Source organism: Felis catus, chromosome A1 (genome assembly GCF_018350175.1).
Source record: "Felis catus isolate Fca126 chromosome A1, F.catus_Fca126_mat1.0, whole genome shotgun sequence".
In the NCBI taxonomy this organism is placed as follows: domain Eukaryota; kingdom Metazoa; phylum Chordata; class Mammalia; order Carnivora; family Felidae; genus Felis; species Felis catus.
Genome location: NC_058368.1, coordinates 144,025,928 through 144,047,597, shown reverse-complemented (window position 1 = coordinate 144,047,597; position 21,670 = coordinate 144,025,928). Strand labels below are relative to the sequence as shown.

The window sequence follows — 21,670 nt, the reverse complement described above, 5'->3', positions numbered from 1 at the left end:
TTAATTGGTTCCCAACTGGAGTGAAAATCCCAGTTGTTACAGTGGCTCACAAGACCCTACCCCGTCTACATCCCTACCTCCTCTGTCTTCCCACTTAGCTCTCTGACCTCATCTCTCACTACGATCCCACTTGCTCATTATGATCCAGCCACCAGGCCTCCTTGTTCTTCAACAAGTCAAATAAGCACTCTCCTAGCTTAGAGTCTTGGCTTTTATTCTCTCTGCCTGGAATGTTCTTCCACAAATACTCACTTTATTCTCAGCTTTATTCTCTCACTTTAAGTCTCTGCTCTCATGTCATATCATAAAGCCTTATTCTGCCCAACATTAAAAAACACTACTTCTTGTTACCAATCCGGTACTATCCATCCCTCTTATAATCTTTTATTTTCATTGTTACCAATCCGGTACTATCCTTCCCTCTTATAATCTTTTATTTTCATTTAGGATATTATCGCCATCTGATAATTCTCTTTCCTAACTATCCATCTCTCCCCACATTCCTAAGCTCCATGAGGTCATAAGTTCCATGAGAACAGGAAATATATTCTTTCACAGCTAGAGCTCCAAAATGCAAAATGTTGCTTGAATGTTGGTGAATGACTTTTTATCCAAATAACATAGAACAGGCACTGAGAGCTCTCCCTTCAGCATTTCTCCAAACCAATCTGCTAGATATGTTGCCACTGCTACAGTCATCTTCCTCAAAGTCCACTGAATGACAGCACTCTCATGAATCAGCTTCCCCTCACCAAATAAAATCCAAACATCTTACTCTGAGTTTTGAGTAATGTCCAACTTGCCCCAAATCTACCTAATGGCACTCACATGCGAGCTTCCTTGAAACTTACACAGTCTCAGCACAGCTTCCTCATTATCCATAATCTCTATTTAAACTATCTTTTCTTCTTAATCCTTTATGGAATCTAACAACCCTTCTTGAGCCATCTTTCTCATCTTATTTAATAACATTATTTTAAATGGTCACTTCTACCATCTTCAACCCTAAAGTTGATTATTAAAATAACTTGTGTTTGTTTTCTTGTGGTGTATAAATTAATGTTAAATAGAACTGTGAGAATATATTCTAGAAGGTATCATACAGAATAAATAAAACAGATAACTAAATAACCAAATTTATTCCAAGATATTTTCTTTGAGAAACTAAAGCATGATCCCAAAATCCTACTGAGTCTCTTTAATGACTGCATCTTTTCTCCTGGTACCTTACAGTCAAAATGTTTGAATGTTCACCTAAAACTCTGACATGTCAACTCAAATAATGTTTCAAATATTAGTGGCTATTTTATTTTTTTTCAAGTAGGGAGAGAGAATTATGTGGGAGCCTGAATTCTATTCCTGAATTCTAGCAGGCTGTCTGGCCACCAGCACCAGCAGTCTTCTGGGGCTACTGAAACAGCATGGGAAAAAAACCAAAACAACTATAAAGTCTTACACTAACCTCTTCATAAACGATGTTGGTAATATGGAAATATAAAAAGTTCACACTCTGTTATCTTCCAGAGCAAGGGGCAACAACAGGGAGTAAAGTAGCTTACCTCAGGCTAATAGACTCCCATCAGAGCTTTTTGGAAAACTGATGAAAAATTTTATCTTCATTCAAAAGAGAAAAACAAATTATTATCAGCTATTTATTCTCCTGGCTAACAGGGGAAGCAGTACCTGAGCTAAAAGCACAGGCCTGGTATTGAAAAGTCCCAAGTCATATTTGCTGGGAATTAAACTGTCAACAAATCTTTCAAAATGCCAAGAAGTACTCAAAAGAGCAAATGTGTATTTGAGGGAAAAAGCACAATACAACACACACACACACACACACACACACACACACACACACACACACACACTGTGAGAACACAAATAAGACTACCAAGACTTGCTGATAATGGTAGCTAAGCTAGGGAGCCAGAAACAATGGGAAATTCATACAAACAAAATTCTAAAATTGAGAAGGGAAAAAAATATGAGACAAAAATGTGCTAATACTGTGACAGTTCTATGAATTTATATATAAAATCATAAATATTACTACCTTATTTTTTATTCCCATCTTAGATTATAATTTTCTAAAGGGTGGGAACAATTATCTTGCCTTATGCTATTAGTGTGTAACACTAAATACTATTCAACAGTAACTATTCTATAAGTTTAGATTAAGATGATAAGGATGACAATGATGTTGACAAAACAAATAGGCAGATGAAATGCAGCATTTAGGGACTTGGTACCTGTTAAAAGTTAATGAACTGCCACTCCAGAAACTGCTTCCTTTCCGGATTGGTAGTATTAATTGTGAGAGTAGAACAAAAAGAAGAGAAACCAAGCCGTGGGATGGCCCACCTAAGCCAGATAAGTCAACACTAGGTCCTCGCCTTAAGAAAATAAAGAAGTTTTTCTTTGTCACAATCCAATTGTTTTTAAGATATATTCAATTACTGGAAGAAAATATGTCAAGTTAATACTCACCTTTACTTATAGACTCAAAGCAGACTACACATACTCTTGCTTCCTTTTCTAGATATTGCAGTTTACACTTCCTATTACAACAGACACCACAAAAGACCTATAAAGAATAAAATATCGAATTTGGTTTTGTGTCAAGCATGTTTATACCTACAGGAGGCAGGGAGAGAGGAGGCCCAAAATCTAATTAACCAAACACCATTTTTTTGATGATATAAATAATTTTTCTAATCACCATAATCATAGTTATTAAAATAATTATTTTTTATTTGTTTTAATTCAATGAGGTTTCTGCAACTTAAAATCATATCTCTGGAGTGGCTAGGTGGCTCAGTTGGTTAAGCATCGAATTCAGCTCATGTCATGATCTTGTGGTTCATGAGTTTGAGCCCCACATCAGGCTCTGGGCTGACAGCTCAGAGCCTAGAATTTGCTTTGGATTCTCTCTCTCTCTCTCTCTCTCTCTCTCTCTCTCTGGGCTGACAGCTCAGAGCCTAGAATTTGCTTTGGATTCTCTCTCTCTCTCTCTCTCTCTCTCTCTCTCTGCTCCTCCCCGGCTCTTGCTCTCTCACTCTCTCTCAAAAATAAATAAAACTTTAAAAAAAATTTTTTAATAATAAAAAAATAAAAATAAAATTGTATCTCTCACAAGGGGAATTCCTTTAAGTCAATTCTGTTCATTGGAAAGGAACAAAATTTTTCTTTAATGAGTAACTTTACAATTTAAAGTTTTCTGTGGTCCTTTATTTACAACTTTTAAAGGTAGAATGTCATTTTTTTCTAAAAGAAAAGAGGGGTGATCTGAGACCAACCCAATACCGAAAATCAGTGCTGAATAAAAAATGCAATGTTGGGGTGCCTGGGTGGCTTAGTCGGTTGAGCATCCAACTTTTGATTTCAGCTCAGGTCACATTGGGGTCTGTGCTGAGCATGGAGCTATTTGGGGTTCTCTCTCTCTCTCTCTCTCTCTCTCCCTCTGCCCCCTCCCCTACTCACTCTCTTTCTCTTTAAAATAAATAAAATGAAAATAAATGAATATAAATTAAAAAATTGAAAGAATTAAATGTTATTTCTATAGGAAACCCTTAGAGTTTATAGTCAATGCAGTCAGAATGCAAACAACGCCAGCTTCAGCATTCTGAACCTTGTGGCAACCAATTTGTTTTTCTTTCTCCCAGTGTTTCCCTAGATAGACTCTCTAACACTAACTGCAAAATGGTCTTGAAATTAAGACTTCAAGGACCCAGGGGGATATAATGAATTTGGGACATCTCAAGTGTAAATGTTAGAGAGATAAAGACACATATTCTTTAGATTTCATAAAAACTAGTAATTAGTATTCCTTATTTCCCAGTATGTAATACTAATGACAATGTGACATTTATTCATTCTCAAGCAATCTATAAAATGAAAGTGTTTTATTTATTTCCATGTAGGTGAAAAATAGTGATTTTAAACTAAAACTTTAAATCATCTATCAATCCGTTTTATAACATTAAATTTCATTTTAAATGTCTCAAAAGAATAGGAGCACCTCAGTCCGTTATGTGTCAGATTCTTGGTTTTAGCTCAGGTCATGATCTCCCAGTTTGTGGGATTCAGCCCCAAGTCGGGCTCTGTGCTGTCAGCACAGAGCCTGGTTGGGATTTTCTCTCTCTCTTCTCTCTCTGCCCTCCACCCACTCACTCATACATGTGCACACACTCTCTCTCAAGATAAATAAATGTTAAAAAAAATAAATGTTTCAAAAGAATAAAAAACAAAGATTTTTATAACTTACTTTCCCACATGCTCGGCAGTGGTGTCGCCTTTTCGTAAAAGTAAATTTGACCTGGCAGTTCATACAGTTTGGAGCTTCTGAATCAGGAACCCAAGTAGGTTGTTTTAGGCCCAAAACCAGGCCTTCTTTGCAAGTGTTTACAGGTAGAGATTCTTGACTCACAGTTATAAAAGTGGATCCACCTTCAAAATTACTTTCTATATCAATGTAATTAGAGTTGAAGCTAACCTGAGGATCAGCTGTAGAATCAGTAGTACAAGTGGTTGGAACAATGGTATTTGTTGTGCTGGGTTCGCTTTCAGGGATATTTGGAACATCTGGTTTACCTGGTTCCTTTGAACTCCCTGGTCTTGATGGAATGCTAAACAATTGCTTGGGTCTAGCCCCTCCAACATGAACAGACTGACTATTAATATCAGAGACTGATAATTCATTCATAATCTCAGATTTATTGTTAGGTAACCCTTGTTCATTTGCAATTGTACTTTTTTCCCCTAAAGAAAGGCCACCATTTTCTGTTGTATTTTGTTTATCAACTGTTTCACAAATCATATTAATACCAAGACTTTCCCCAGTAGCTCCTGTTTCAGCATTGAAATATGTATTACTGACATTTCCATCATCTAGGCCTTTCACATCTATCTGATTCATTTCAGATTTTGAGTCATTCACATTTTCTTCAAAGGCTTTTATGTTACTAGTCTGAAGATACTGTTCAGTTAGAAAGGCATCAAGTTCAGCATCACTAATTAGTGTTCCACTTTTCATACCTTCATCAATATTAAAGTAATCTAAGTCTTGCCCATTGATATCAGTGCTTAAAAAAGGGAGACCTTCACAACCATCAGGAAACTCTGGGGCATCAGCACCAGAAAGCTCCAATTGAGATTCTGTAGCTGTAGAAGAATTTGTGTTACCAGGGTAATCCAAAGATTCAACTCTGATTACCATCTGGTTGGACTCTTCCTTTCTATCTCCCACCTTTTCAATTATGTTTTCACATTTTTCCTGTTTCAAATGATCAGTCTCCTTCAACGGTTCCCCACCCAGAATAACACTCTTCTGTATTTCTTCATGGACTGTCACTGTGTCTTGTATGTTATCTTTATGTTCATTCTGTGATAAACAATCACCATGTGCTTTACTTTCAATTAATGATCCACACAAAGACCCAGGTACTGGAAGACAGGTCAATGAGGAATAGATGTCTTCATCTGAAACCTGTAAAGCTGGAGAGGAATCTTGGATTGTATCTTGACTATCTTTAAGACCTATATTTCTTGACTCTTCTTTTGCAGATTGTTTTACAAATACAGCAGTCCTATCTTCCTGAAAGGAAAAGTCAGGTAATTTGAAATTTTCATCTTTTGAATTTGAGTCATGTAAGTATAAATCTTCATTTTTTGGAACACTGCAGGGCACAGCACTTGTGCAGTCTCCTTCTTTTAAACATTCTGTGGCAGCTATGACTGCCACATCTACTTCATCTTCCACCAAACAGCTATCAGCTTTTAGTAATTCACATGGCTGGTTCTTGTGTTGTAGGTTGTCTTTGGTATCAAACATTTTAGAACTTTGTTGAGTCAAAGCAGATGGCATGTTAAAACCATCAACAACTGGTTCTAACTGATTAGAGATCTTTTTGTCCTTTAAATTCTCTTTTCCGCTGTAATTACATGAATCTGAAGGTGTTGTATCTACTTTCATACCCAATTCTTCAGCTCCACTAATTTCTCTATTTTGTAATTCAGAGTGGACATCATTCTGTTCCTCTCTGACAGTATTATTATCACGGTCTGTTGAAGAGGCATGAAGAGTTTCTGACACTGAAGATAAATCCAATCCAATCAAAGAATCTGCACTAGACTTAAAATCATGTGGCAATAATCGTTTAATATCTTCTTCACTATTTGTTACATGAACTAAGTTACCCATGTCACTTATCAGGTCACAGACAGGTTTACTACATCGTCCCATATACAGAGGCTGGATTTCATCTGAAGTGCCACCATCCACAGAAGAAAGCAGATCAAGTCCTGTTACATTTTTTTCATTTTGTATAGAAGTTAGTCCCTCAAGTGTTTTGTTCAGAGAAATCTGATTTGTTTCATAGCATGTTTCTGATGAGGCACAACAATTAATGCATTGTTGATCCTTTGGTAGTAGCGAGGAAGCCAACTCTGAAGAAACTGAACAGTGGTTAGAATCATATACATTTTGCACATCTCGGAGATAATCTTGTTCATCTAATTAAAAGAGAGATACAATGTTATTTAGGAGAGCCAAATTAAAATTATCACAAAGATGTTACATTTTCTAAGACTTCTAAACTGAACTTCTATTTAGACCAGAGGTAAACTACTTTCTTATAAACGGTAACAACCTCCAAAAATTTTTTTTAAAATTTTTTTATTTTTGAGTAGTCTCTATACCCAATGTGGGGCTCAAACCCTGAGATTAAGAGTCACACGCTCTGACTGAGCCAGCCAGGCGTTCCACCCCCCATTATTTTTATTTAAACTACTTGGGAGTTTTTACTATTCAATGCAAATGTCACAATGTGATAAAAGTTGCATTTGAAATAGGGGAGACTGAGTGGCTCTGTCAGTTAAGCATTGGACTTCAGCTTAGGTCATGATCTTACAGTTCATGAGTTCAAGCCCTACATCAGGCTCTGTGCTGACGGCTCGGAACCTGGAGCCTGCTTCGGATTCTGTGTCTTCCTTTCTCTCTGCCCCTCCCCCACTCATCCCTCTACACTTGCACGCTCTCTCTCAAAAGAAATAAGTAAACTTTAAAGAAACACACACACACACACACACACACACACACACCGCAAAATAACTCAGCTGCACTATAAAAACCAGACTGAGGAAGAGCTGAAAAACAATTTAACTTCTTGGTTCTCGCTCCAGTTTCCTAGTCTTCATTCTAAAATGAGTAAAACAGGGGTGCCTGAGTGGCCCAGTGAGTTAAGTGTCTGACCTCAGCTCAGGTCATGATCTCAAGGTTCTTGTGTTCAAGCCATGCATCAGCCTCCACACTGACAGTGTAAAGCCTGCTCTGGGTTCCTTCTCTCTCTCTCTCTCTGTCCCTTCCCTACTTGTGCTCTCTCTCAAACAAATAAACTCAAAAAAATGGGGTTGGTCTTTATAAAATATCATTATAAAAAAATAATAAAGTGAGTAAAACACTATCTCTCATAGTAATGAAATACCAATTCATGTAAAGTTTTCAAGTTGCTTTCAGCTGGCTCATATGTTGATTTTAAAGGTCTTTTAGTTAAATTTGTATCTGTAGAGAAAACTAACTTCCTTACTTCTATTTCTGGCTATTGGTTCTATTCTGTATAAGAATAAACTAACATGTTATAATAAAACACGAACTCCTTACAGAATATAACCTTGTGACCAGAACTAAAACCAAATTTGCTAACAGTACTCTATATCTTAGATAACTGATGCACAGACATTTAGAAATTCCATTAGTAACAAAAATTAAAAACCAACACACCTGGATTCTGTTCAAAATCATCTAGGAGTCTGTCCAAGTCACTGACTGCTGCTTTAAAATAACTGTCCATCCTACTTAAAGACTTATTCAGAATTTAATTCTCTATGCCTAGAAAATAAAAAGTCATGAGAGTTCATTTAATTCTCTAACATATAAATATTATGCCATCTACCGCATACCAAGAAACATAGTCGACAAATAGACACAAATAAATTCCTTTGAGGAATCTACAATTTAGTTGAAGCAATTGCCTCTCTATATACAAAATGACAAGAAAACTCTAACAACATAACATACATATACTATTGTAAATTTTAGAACACTTATCTAAGTGACATGAGTTACTTAAGGTACATAATCAAAGAAGAATTCATAAGTAAATGCTAAAAACAGTTATAAGAACTTTATATCAAATAATATATATGATATGGTAATATAAAATATACCACTTACGAATAAAAATACTGCATATAAAAACTTATGGGATTCAGCAAAAGCAGTACTTCAAATACAGCTTTAGATCCTTATGTTAGAATAGGCGAAAGACTGAAGATTAGTAAGCTAAGAACAGGAGTTAAAGAAATAGAAAATGAACATATTAAGAGAAATATAAAAAAACTAAAAGTTAGCTCTATGAATAAAGCAGATAAACCTCTGATCTATGTCAAGAACTTCTCCCTGTAAGTCTGGAGACACCTTAAAGAAATCTATCAGTGGCTAATGGGATAAAATCAAAACGACACAGGAGCCTAGTTGAAGGGGTTCCTACTGTCTTAAATAGGACAACCAAACATCAAATTAACTAAGCCTGCAAAGGACTGAACACAAATCAAATAGATAAAAAACAGAGATCTTAATGATACTAAAAACAAAAACAAATACCACCATTCATTAGAGGGTTGCCAGGGCATAAACCCATTGCTCTGAAAGGTGATACATTAAGGGAAAAGAGCCAATAACTTATCCTTCCCTCTATTAACAAAATGTACTTTAAGTAGTTGCTGAGGGAAAGTTCTTTAGGTAAGAATCTCAGGTAATAAATGCAGATGTATATTAAAATTTTTTAAATCATCTCTTGGCAATCCTTAATGCAAATAATAGACTAGGCAATGGCTATCAATGGATGTTAATTAAAGTGTTAGACGAAAGATTGGAGGAGAACTTTATAATGGTGGTAACAGGCAAACACATCTGACTTCCAGTGATCAATTTCACTATCAATAAATATGGAAGGGAGTGCCTGGGTGGCTCAGTCGGTTAAGCGTCTGACTTCAGCTCAGGTCATGATCTCGCAGTTCGTGAGTTTGAGCCCTGCGTTGGACTCTAAGCTGACAGCTCAGAGCCTGGAGACTGTTTCAGATTCTGTGTCTCCCTCTCTCTGCCCCTCCCCTGCTCGCACTCTGTCTCTGTTTCTCAAAAATAAATAAACATTAAAAAAATAAATAAATGTGGAAGAACCAAATATTATGTGCCTCATGTGGAAGATACAGTATCCCACATAATGTATTCTTACCCAAAAAAACTGAACCTCAATCTAATCAAGCTTTTAGAACTAACCACGTATTTACAGGAAATCCAAGCATAGAGAGACAAGTTAGATGATATCAAAACAAAGCAATCAACTAAATCCAGAAGGTGGAACACTCTACAGCAACGTTCCTCACACTGTCTTTGGTAAATGACCTTTTCTAAAAAAAATTTCCAATCTGTTCCATACTGCTACTTTTGTAAAACATAATCAACAATATAAATTTTGCAGTAATACATAACAAAAAGATATACATTATTAAGCACATCTGAACAGTTCCCTGGGGTGAAGAATAAGAGTGGGAAATGAGGGATAAAAGACAAAAATGAGACAGTTTTTTACAAGAACCATTTATGATAGTGCCATGAAATGAACACTTGAGGTCCAGAAAAAAATAAGGACACTTTAAAAATGAGTTAAAAAGCTTAGACACAGCTTAAGAGAAAAATGAATGAACTAGAAAACCTACCTGAAAAAACCACCTAAAAGGCAGCCCAGAAAGACAAGAGGGACATATGAAAGGGTAAGAGACATGGATGGCAGAAGTCATCTATCATAAGAATGGAGACCTCTAAGGAAGATAGACAGCATGAAACAAGGATGGTTAAACAAGAAAGGTAGAGGACCCTTCAGAAAAGGTCACCTTAAAAGAACAATAATTAGGGGCGCCTGGGTGGCTTGGTCGGTTAAGCGTCCGACTTCGGCTCAGGTCATGATCTCACGGTCCGTGAGTTCGAGCCCCGCGTCGGGCTCTGTGCTGACAGCTCAGAGCCTGGAGCCTGTTTCAGATTCTGTGTCTCCCTCTCTCTCTGCCCCTCCCCTGTTCATGCTCTGTCTCTCTCTGTCTCAAAAATAAATAAACGTTAAAAAAAAAAAAAGAACAATAATTAGGGGCGCCTGGGTGGCTCAGTCAGTTAAGCATCCGACTTCAGCTCAGGTCATGATCTCATAGTCCATGGGTTTGAGCCCTGCGTCAGGCTCTGTGCTGACAGCTCAGAGCATGGAGCCTGCTTCGGATTCTGTGTCTTCCTCTCTCTCTGCCCCTCCCCTGCTCATGCTCTGTCTCTCTCTGTCTCAAAAATAAATAAAAACATTAAAAAAAAATTTTTTTAAAAGAACAATAATTATTCAGGTAAACTTCAGAACAATTTTCAATAAAAATGGCATGTCATCCTAATTTAACACAGCACATTACTTCTTTTATTTCCATTTAAAAATTTTTTTAATATTTTATTTTATTTTTCAGAGAAAGAGAGAGAGAGGGAGGGAGCAAGGGATGAGCAGACAGAATCCAAAACACACTCCAGGCTCCGAGTTGTCAGCAGAGAGCCTGACACAGGGCTCAAATGCATGAGCCACGAAATCATCACCTGGGCCAAAGTCGGATGCTTAACCAACTGGGCCACCCAGTCAACCCATTTTCCATTTTTAAATTGTGGTTATATCATACATATACAATAGTACACAAAAACATACACACCAAAACAAACAAAAGGAACTTGGAATAAGAGAAAAATGCAGGAAACAGAAGAAAACTTCAAAGAAACGAATATTCTCAGAAAAACAGCAATGCATATATGACACAGGAACAGGAAGCCATAAATAAGGAACATATGTTGGGGGGGGGCAGGGAGCGATCATGAAAATTGATGGCAAAAATCTTAAAAATTCAAGTGAAGCTTGTTGGATGCAATTAAAGCAGTGCATAGAGAGGCATTTATAACTTAAGTGCATATGTTTAAAAAAAGATCTAAAAATCAATCATCTAAGCTTCCACCTTGGGAAACTAGAAAAAGGAGAGTAAGAAGAGCAAAACAAGTAGAAACAAAGATAACAAAGATTAGAACAGAAAACAATGAGATTAAAAGCAGGAAAGCAACAGAGAAATAGGAAAAAAAAAATCACTGAAACCAACAACTCCTTTCTTTGAAAAAAAAATCAGTAAAACTGATAAATTAGGCTAATCAAGAAAAGAGCGAAGCACCTGGGTGCCTCAGTAGCTTGAGCATCCGACTCTTGATTTGGCTCAGGTCATGGTCCCAGGGTCATGGGATCGAGCCCTACATCAGGCTTCATGCTGAGCATGGTGCCAGCTTAAGATTCTTTCTCTCTCCCTCTGCCCCTCTCCCCTGCTCACACATGCTCTCTGTGTCTCAAATTAAAAAAAGAAAAAAGAAAAAAAAAGAGAGAGAAACAAATTACCATATCAGAAATGAAAGAGGGAACAAAATTAATGATAATATGAACTTAAAGGAAAATGAGGAAATATGAACAACTCTATGCCTCCAAACTTGATAATTTAGATGAAATAAACCATTTCCTTGGAAGACACAAGCTACCAAACCTCACACAAAGAGAAACAGATAACCCAAACAGCCCTGTATCTATTAATGAAACTGAATCAATAATTAGTAACCTTCCACAAATCACCAGATCCAGATGGCTTCATTGGTGAATTTTACCAAATATTTAAGGAAGAAATAATACCAATTCTCCACAATCTCTTTCAGAAAAAAGGAAGCAGAGGGAATCCTTCCTAATTCATCTGATTAGACCAGTATTAATCTAATACCAAAACCAAATACAGACATTACAAGAAGAAAACTACACACCAATATTGCTCATGAACACAGACATAAAAATCCTCAGCAAAATATTAGCAAGTAGAATCCAACAATGTATAAAAAAAATTAACACAACAACCAAGTGAAATTTATCCAGGTATGCAAGGCTGGTTCAACCTCTGAAAATATCACATTAACAGATTAAAGAATTATCATATAATCATATCAATGGATGCAAAAAAAAAAAAGCATTTGACAAAACTCAACACTTACTTATGATAAAAACCCTCAGCAAGTTATGAGCAGAGAGAAACTTCTTCAATTTGATGAAGAATAGCTACAAAATGCCTACAGCTAATATTATATACATTATGATGAGAAACTGGATGCTTTCCAATCAAAGATTGGGATCAAGGAAAGGATATCTTCTTTCACAATTCCTATTCAACACAGTACTGAAACTGCAGTAAGAAAGGAAATAAAAGATACACCATTTGGAAAGGAAGAACTACAACTGTCTTTATTTGTAATGACATGATTTTCAATGTAGAACATCCCCAAAAACTGGCCCCCCCAAAATAGAGTAGTGAATATAGCAAGGATGTTGGATACAGGGTTAATATACAAAAATCAAATGCATTCCTATACATGAGCAAGGAACAACTGGAATTTGGAATTTTAAAAAATACCATTTACGATAGCACATCAAAAGAGTAAATACTTAGGTATAAATTTAACAAAATACATACTGGACCCATATGTGGAAAACTACAAAATACAAATGAAAAAAATCAAAGACCTAATTAAATGAAGATATATTCCACGTTCAAGGATAGGTACACTCCATATTGTTAAGATGTCAGTTCCTCTCAACTTGATCTCTGGATTCAATGCAATCCCAATCAAGATCCCAGCAAGCTTTTTTGTAGGACTCAGGAAACTCAGAATTCTAAAGTGTATACAGAAAGGAAGAGGACCTAGAATAGCCAACATAACGCTGAAAAAGAAGAACAAATTTGGACAACTCACTCTAATTTTAAGACTCATAAAGCTATAATAATTAAAGCAATGTAGTACTGGCAAAAAAAAAAAAAAAAAAAAAAAAGACACATAAACCAGTGCAAAAGAATAGAGAGCCTGCGGGGCTCCTGGGTGGCTCAGTCGGTTGAGCATCTGACTTCAGCTCAGGTCATGATCTCATGGTTCATGGGCTTGAGCCCCACATCGGGTTCTGTGCTGACAGCCCAGAGCCTGGAGCCTGTTTCAGATTCTGTGTCTCCCTCTCTCTCTGCCCCTCCCCTGCTCACGCTTTGTTTCCATCTGTCTCAAAAAAAAAATAAACATTAAAAACAATAATAAAAAAATAAAAAATAAAAAGAATAGAGATCCTAGAAATAGACCCACACAAATAAATACAGTCAAATTATCTTTGACAAAGGCGCAAAGGCAATTCAAAGGAGAAAGGCTAGTCTTTTCAACAAGTGGTGCTGAGAAAACTGGACATCCCAAAAATGGGACATCCCATGCCAAAAATACGAACCTAGATATGGACCTTACACCTTACACAGGAACGTACTTAAAAAGGATAAAGAACTAAATGTAAAATATATTATAATATTTCTTGAAGAAAACATTACAGAAAAATCTACATAACCTTGGGTTTGGTTATGAGTTTGATTATGATCATAACAATAGAATGATCCATTAAAAAAATTGATGAAGTTAGACTTTAAAATTAAAAAAAACATACGCCCTGAAAAAGACACTTAAGAGAATAAGAGGACAAGCCATATCCTGGGAGATAACATTTGCAAAACACGTATCTGATAAAGGACTTGCATCTAAATCTCCAAAAAACTCCTAAAATTAAATAATTAGAAAACAAACAATCCAATTAAATGGGCAAAAGTTCCACAAAGAGACACCTCACCAAAGAAGACACACAGTTAGCAAATAAATATATGATAAAATGCTCAACGTCATTTGTTTTTAGGGACTACAGATTAAAACAATGAGATACCATTTTACATCAATTACAATGGCTAAAATCCAAAAAACTGACAATACCAAATGCTGCAAGGATGCTATTCAGCAGGAACTCTATTTATTCCTGATGGGAATACAAAATGGTACAGCCACTCTGAAAAATAGTTTGCCTCTTATAAAACTAAACATAGTCTTACCATATGATCCAGCAATCATACTATTAGGTATTTTACCCAATTGACTTAAAGATTTATGTCCACACAAGAATTTAGATGTGAAATTTATAACAGCTTCTTTTACAACTGACAAAATTTGGAAACATCCAAAATGACCTTCAGTAAATGAACAGATAAATAAACTGTGATACATCCATGCAATGGAATAGTATTCAATGATACAAAGAAATAACCTAACAAGCCACAAAAAGACATGGGACGTACCTTAAATATGTACTGTATGTGAAAGAAAACAGTCTTAAAAAGTCTACATACTGTATGATTCTAATTGACATTTTGGAAAAGGTAAAACTACAAAGAGAATAAACACATCAGTGATTGCTAGTAGTTTGGGTGGGGGGGCAGTTGAACTTGAAAGTAAAGCACTGTGGATTTTTTAGGGTGGTGAAACTATTTTATAGGATACTATAGTGGTGAATATAAGACATTAAGCATTTGTCAGTATCTACAGAACTTTATGACACAAAGAATAAACCTCAGTATTTCCAAATTTTTAAAAATTATTTAGAAGGTCAGGTGATCGGGTGCCTTGGTGGCTCAGTCAGTTAAGTGTCTAACTTCAGCTCAGGTCATGATCTCATGGTGCGTGGGTTCGAGCCCCATGTCGGGCTCTGTGCTGACAGCTCAGAGCCTGCAGCCTGCTTCAGATTCTGTGTCTCCCTCTCTCTGCCCCTCCCCACTCATGCTCTGTCTCTCTCTCTCTCTCAAAAGTAAACAAACATTAAAAAAAAAAATTTAAGGAGCACTTGGGTGGCTCAGTTGGTTAAGCATCGGACTTCAGCTCAGGTCATGATCTCACCGTTTGTGAGTTCGAGCCCCACATCAGGCTCTGTGCTGAGAGATCATAGCCTGGAGTCTGTTTCAGATTCTCTGTCTCTCTCTCTCTGCCCCTGCCTCCCACTCTCTCTCTCCCCCTCAAAAATAAACATTAAAAAAAAAATTTGGCGGGGGGGGGGGGGGACGGTGCCTGGTTGGCTCAGTCAGTTGAGCATCCGACTTCAGCTCAGGTCATGATCTCAGTCCATGAGTTCAAACCCCTCACTGGGCTCTGTGCTGACAGTTCAGGGCCTGAAGTCTGCTTCACATTCTGGGTCTCCCTCTCTCTGCCCCTCCCCCACTCACACCTCAGTCTCTCTCTCTCTCTCTCTCTCTCTCTCTCTCTCCCTCTCTCTCTCTCTCAAAAGTAAATAAACATTAAAAAAATTTGTTTAAGTAGTGAAGGAATTCTGAATATAGAAATATTAAAAAACTAAAGCACAGGAACTAGAAGGCCTAGAAATAGTCTCTCATTAGGAAAAAAACCAGCATTTTTCTAAAAAATTATGGAATTCATTAAATGTTTACAGAGTATCTCTATGTATACCAGTGTACTACTAAGTATTATGTCATTTGAGGTGCCTACAAAGGTGCAAAAAAGGAAAGATAATTAAATAATAGAATCCAATAATTTATAAAAGATATAATGCAAATACTGTACATGAAACCTTTTTTTTTTTTAACGTTTATTTATTTTTGAGACAGAGAGAGACAGAGCATGAACGGGGGAGGGTCAGAGAGAGGGAGACACAGAATCCGAAACAGGCTCCAGGCTCTGAGCTGTCAGCACAGAGCCCGACGCAGGGCTCGAGCTCACAGACCGCGAGATCATGACCTGAGCCGAAGTCGTCCGCTTAACCGACTGAGCCACCCAGGCGCCCCATGTAAATGAAACCTTTTAACATGACATTTGAAGCTGCACATAATTCCCATTTCAATCAACTAAGATGTACTTACTGTGCCAAAAATCTATGATGTACAGTAAAAGACACAAATGGAATATAAATATACTCACTATTCTAAAGAAGTTTATTTGTGTGTACATATAGCAACCTGTTTTAGGTAGTATCTTTTTTAAAAAAAATTTTTTTAATGTTTATTTATTTTTGAGACAGATAGAGACAGAGCATGAATGGGGGAGGGTCAGAGAGAGAGGCAAACACAGAATCAGAAGCAGGCTCCAGGTTCTGAGCTGTCAGCATAGAGCCTGACGTGGGGCTCGAACTCACGGACCGTGAGATCATGACCTGAGCTGAAGTCGGATGCTTAACCGACTGAGCCACCCAGGCGCCCCTATTTTAGGTAATATCTTTACTTACCTGACCATTTATATACTCCCAGATTTACAAGAAAATATTTACAATATTTCCTTTACAAAAATGGTTTTTAAAAATCTCTTCATGATTTAAAAAAAATTGGCAACAACATGGAAAATTAATCAGAAAACCAACAAAACCAATAGTAAGGAGACTCCTAAATGGTTAAGATGAGACAAGATGAGGGCCTGAACTGACATAATGCGGAGCAGATGGAAAAGGGATCAATAGAAAAGTGACTAAAGAATGGGAAATTCTGGAGAGTGAAACAAGGGAGAAAGCTAGGATTACTGCCAGGTTTCCATCACGGGTGACTGAGCAGACAGTGGTACCACTGACTATGACAGGCAATACAAAGAAGAGCAGGACTAAGGGAAAAAATAAGTTCACGTTTGGACTGTTGTTTGAAGTACCTTGAGAACATCCTGGGGGAGATGTCCAATAGGCAGTTGAATATAAGGATCTGGAATGCAGGAGAGAAGTCTGAGATAGATAAAAGATTTGGGAACTGGCAGCACATAACTGTTAATGGATGAGATCACCTAGGAAGAGAATATAGAAGAGGACAGGAGCCTGACATCAGATAACTACAGATCACAATTAGTGTTTCTAAAGCCACTCTGGATAAAACTTTGCCCAGAGTTACATGCACTTTGATAGGAAAATATCCGGTATAGAGTACTAAATGACTAAAAATCAAATAGCAAAATGTCATGTACAGTACAAACCCATTTTTACAAGTAAGTTGTTAAAAAAAAAAAGTATTAGCAAAGGCACAGGAAAAAAATATAGAGAGGCAAATACCAAACTGGTAATAATGGTATCTGTGATAATGCATGCCTTTCACATCTACATTATGTAATTCTATAGATAATGCATAATACATATCTGTATTTTACTTTTTGTTTACAAAAATGTACTACTTTTGTAAATAACAAAAAAGATAATTTTCTTCCTTTCCTAGAAACTTATAGTGCATATCCTTACAATATAAAATAGATAATAAAGGGGTGCCTGGGTAGTTCAGTTAGTTAAGTATCCAACTTCAGCTCAGGTCATGATTTTGCAGTTCATGAGGTCAAGCCCTGCATCCGGCTCTGTGCCCTGGAGGCTGCTTCGGTTTCTGTGTCTTCCTCTCTCTCTGCCCCTTCCCTGTTCGTGCTCTCTCTCTCAAAACTAAATAAACATTTTTAAAAATTAAAAAAGAAAAAGATAATAAAAATCTGGTAGGGGGCGGGGCACCTGGGTGGTTCAGTCAGTTGAGGGTCCAACTTCAGCTCAGGTCATTATCTCACACACAGTTTGTGAGTTGGGAGCCCCACATGGGGCTTGTTGCTGCTATCAGCCTGTCAGAGCAGAGCCTGCTTCAGATCCTCTGTCCCTTGCTCTCTGCCCCTCCCCCACTTGCGCTCTCTGAAAAAATAAATAAATATATTTCTAAAAATCTTTTAGGGGGCATGTGGTGGCTCTATCAGTTGAGCATCAACTCTTGATTTTGGCTCAGATCATGATATCAAGGTTCATGGGTTCAAGTCCCTGGTCAGGCTCACACTGACAGTGCAGAGCCTGCTTGGGATTCTCTCTCCCTCTCTTTCTGCTCCTCCCCAGCTCTCTCTCTCAAAATAAATAAATAAACTTTTTAAAAAACCTTTAGAAAACAACACATTGACACTGGATTATAAATGGGCAAATAATATGACCTACTAAGATTATGAAAAAATATTCAAAGCACAATCTGTACTATCAAAATAATCTGAATTATAACATATATCATTTGTTGCCTACTAAATCAGAACACAATTTTTTCTTAGTGATCTCTACACCCAACATGAGGCTCCAACTCACGACCCCAAGATCCAGAGCCTCATAATTTCTTTTAATAATATAAGGGATCGGGGGTGCCTGGGTGGTTCAGTTGGTTAAGCATCCCACTCTTGATTTCAGCTTAGGTCATGCTCTTGCAGTTCGTGAGTCTCAGCTCTGTGTCAGGCTCTGTGCTAATGGTGCAGAGCTTGCTTGGGATTCTTCCTCTCCCTTTCTCTCTCTCTCTCTCTCTGCCCTTCCACCATGCTTGCTCACACCCTCTCTCTCTCTCTAAAAAAAATAAACTTAAAAAACTTATTAAAATAATAATAATGATAAAAGTGTTGGTAATGGTGTGACAAAACAAGCATCTCCAATACTGATGACAAGAAGTAAACCAGAATACCCTCTCAGAAAAACAATGTGATAATATGTATCAATAGCCTCAAAAAGTTTCCTAACAATTAACAAATAAAATTTCCTAAGAATTGATGTAACAATTCTTTTTAAAAATTTAAAATAATCCAAAGCAACTGAAAATATGCAAAGATATTCTACCAAATCATTAATTGAAACCATCTAAACACCAACATTAGAAAATTATGCAGGCATCAAAAGTAATTCTACTTCTAGAAAAACATTAGCACTTGTGTGCAGGAACACATCACAAAGAAATTTGAATGCTGCAATGTTTGTAATAGTGCAAAATTTCAAAGAACCTAACAGCTCATCAACATAAGAATAGTCAAATCACCTTTCTCAAACTGGTCTAAGGACCCCTGGAAAACTCTAGAACTTTTCAGGGGATCTGTGAGGTCCTTCCTTTTCCAAACACCTATCTATGCAAGTCTGGACTTTCTTAATATGCTTTAGTGTACAAGATAGCACGTAAGAGTGAAGAGACAAGCAAATCTGAGAATCCAGCTGTCTTCTATAAAGCCAGACATTAGTGATCCACAAAAATATAAAACAATGCCACCCTTCCCACTACATTTTTTTAAGAAAAATATATTTTTCAAAAATACTCTTTAATTCAATATATAAAGGGTTTTTAATGCACAATTTTTAAATATTTTCTGAATTTTAATTTCTAAAATAGCAAAATACTGCATTAAAGAACAAAAAATCTTTTAGTCCTCAGTCACCTTTAAGTTTGTAAAGGGATCCTGAAACCCACTGGGTTAAAAAAACTGTGATACCATCATATTACCTAACAATATTACAATTTGGGTGATAATTAAATGGGAACTGAGCTTTAACTGCAATATTTCAAAAGATAGTTCACTCATGTATTACTTGTGTAATCAAACATCATAAAGATACTCATGAAGCTTTTTAAAAACTGGAGGAAATACTTTAAAAATTTTAAGCAAAAAAAAAAAGCAGGCAATCCAACTGTATATAACATCTCATCATCTTAATTAAGAAACTGCCATGAGAAAAAACCCTGGGAGATTAAAAGTCAAAATATTAACTGCGGTTGATTCACTTTAAATGGCTGAATTATGGCTTATTTTTTCTTATCTTTATTTTAGTTAAGATTTTTTGTGACACTAAGTGTGCAGTTTAACATCCATGGGAGAAAAAAAGGGGAGAAAGTGGGTGAAAAATTACAGTTTTACTGGATCAAACCATTGCACTCTTGCCAATGCAGAAGGAACAAGTTCTAATAAATTAAGGAACCTAATTCAACCAACAAATTGCCTTATTTTGTTAAATGAAAAAGATGAACTTATCAAATATATGGGATGGTTTCCACACGAGTCAAGCTAGTAAGAACACTCAGTCTAGAATAATTTGTAATCACGGTAGAACAAGTAAGTTAATAGTTTCAAAGTTAGGCCATCTTTTAGGATTTTTCAGAGGTACCAAAGAAAAGGTAGAGGAAAGGAACACTATCGCATCCTTCAGATCTAAAACGATGAGAAAATGCATCGGTGCGAGAATGGGGTTTGCGAAAGAGCACAGGCGGCGATGACAGATTCTTCTGCTGGAGTCCTCCTAGCGCACAGGCTACTTCTCCGCGGGAACCACAGTCCCCTCTAGCAGGCACAGCCCCTCCCATGGTGGGCCAGGCAGCCCGGGGGGCACTTCTCCCAGCCCCAGCCGCGGCCCCCCGGGCCGCTCCCACCGCAGCCCCGAGTACTCCGGACGGCCCGGGTGGGTGGGACCCGGCAAAAAGCCGCCGAGATTGCCCTCCCTGCCTGGTCCAGCCGGCCAGGCTCTACCGAAGGGACACGAGGTTTGAGGGTCGTGATTCCCTGGCCAACTCAAGGAGCTCGGAAAGAGAACAAGCCGGGGGCCTAGACTCGACCCTTGGAGGAAAAGGAGGGCCAGACCCGGCACTCAGGTCGGCCGATCCAGCGGGCACCCCGCCCCCTCCGCGAGTGCAGCAGGGGTGAGGGGAGGGCCAAGAGGCCAGTTACTGGGGGGCTCTTACCTCCCCCACAACCCTGAGGAGCTCTCTGAGGACTCGATGCGACGAGGCGCAGAGGAGTGAAGAGCGACCCCGGCCGGGAGTCCCGGGGGTGAGCTACGTCGGCTCAGGGTTTGTTTTCCCCCGGACCTGTTGGGGGGGGGGGAGGGGGTGGGCGGGGAGGAGCAGACAGCGCAGGCGCAGAAGAGGTTTTCCGTCGACACACGCACGCACACACGCACGCACACACACTCCCTTCCTCCGAGTCCGCGTACACACACGCGCGCGCACACACACACACACTCACACACATACACACACTCCCTCCCTCCGAGTCCGCGGCCTCCGCCAGGTCCCGAGGCGCCTGCGCGAGGCTCTGCGGGGTCTGAGCCGAGGGTGCCGGGATTCTTACCGGAAGTGCCTGAGAAGGTTGTGCGGTGATGAGGCAGCTTGAAGACCCGCATTAAACGGGGACTGAGTTTCCCCCTAGACGCCTGGGAGCCGGAATCGGGAGGCCACCTGCGTCAGTGTCAGGCTTCCTTTGCCCTTGGTTGACCTATACGCAGCTTCCCCCGCCCCCACCCTACAGCCTCAGCGGAGCCGGCGCGGTGCACCGGCCTGTACTGGACACGCCCGCCTGCCAGGCAGCTAACCAGTCCTGCTCCCCGCTCCGCTGTCCTCCCGGAAAGCCTTGTGACTTAACGCTGGTGTTGTCCACCCCCGTTTTTCTCTCGGCGGCAACAGAAAAGCTCCCACCTATCCCCCAGCTTCAAGCCCTCCAGCTGACTGCCTGCTCCCAAGGCTGCTGGCCTTCCCTCTCATTGCTTTAGTTCTGCTTTTCTAACAGTGACCACGAGAACAGCTGCCTCCCCGCGTCTAAGAACAAAAGCTAACCAACTGGAGAAATAAATGCTCCTCATGTGATGTATGTTTGTGCTTGTTGAGCTTTACTATTTTTACCACAAGTTTCCTATAAATTTAAGTGAGGGAAAAGGAGATCATGGGTATGGGGAGAAGAATCCCATCTGTTGCCAAAAAGTTTTACCGGTAATTCATACTGGTCTTTCAAAAATTTCAAGAGTTGTATGTAGTACGTTAGGGGTATTTCAATCAGATGTGATTTATGGTGAAAGATTTGAGAATCGGTTCAAATTCTAAATCTGCAGTTTGCAACAAACAATAGGTTGTGCTCTTTCAAAAGTACTGAATCTCTATTTTCTTTCTCTGA

General features: G+C 38.4%; 1 protein-coding gene across 3 annotated transcripts in view; it reads right to left on the bottom strand.

Annotated features, from left to right (window-relative positions):
- ZFYVE16 (zinc finger FYVE-type containing 16) overlaps positions 1–21,317 on the bottom strand; it is a 54,162-nt gene extending 32,845 nt beyond the window's left edge. The window contains exons 1-5 of one of the 3 annotated variants that reach the window (XM_019836033.3): positions 20,467–20,612; positions 16,637–16,765; positions 7,778–7,885; positions 4,265–6,510; positions 2,488–2,584 (exon numbers count right to left, since the gene is read on the bottom strand). In XM_019836033.3, the coding sequence (XP_019691592.2) occupies positions 2,488–2,584; positions 4,265–6,510; positions 7,778–7,847 (2,413 nt within the window). In that variant the 5' untranslated portion in view covers positions 7,848–7,885; positions 16,637–16,765; positions 20,467–20,612. Of the gene's footprint in view, positions 1–2,487; positions 2,585–4,264; positions 6,511–7,777; positions 7,886–16,636; positions 16,766–20,466; positions 20,622–20,854 lie in introns of those variants that run through there. The other 2 variants (XM_006927816.5, XM_003981109.6) reach the window with 2 other exon arrangements.
- Positions 21,318–21,670: the final 353 nt, after the last annotated feature.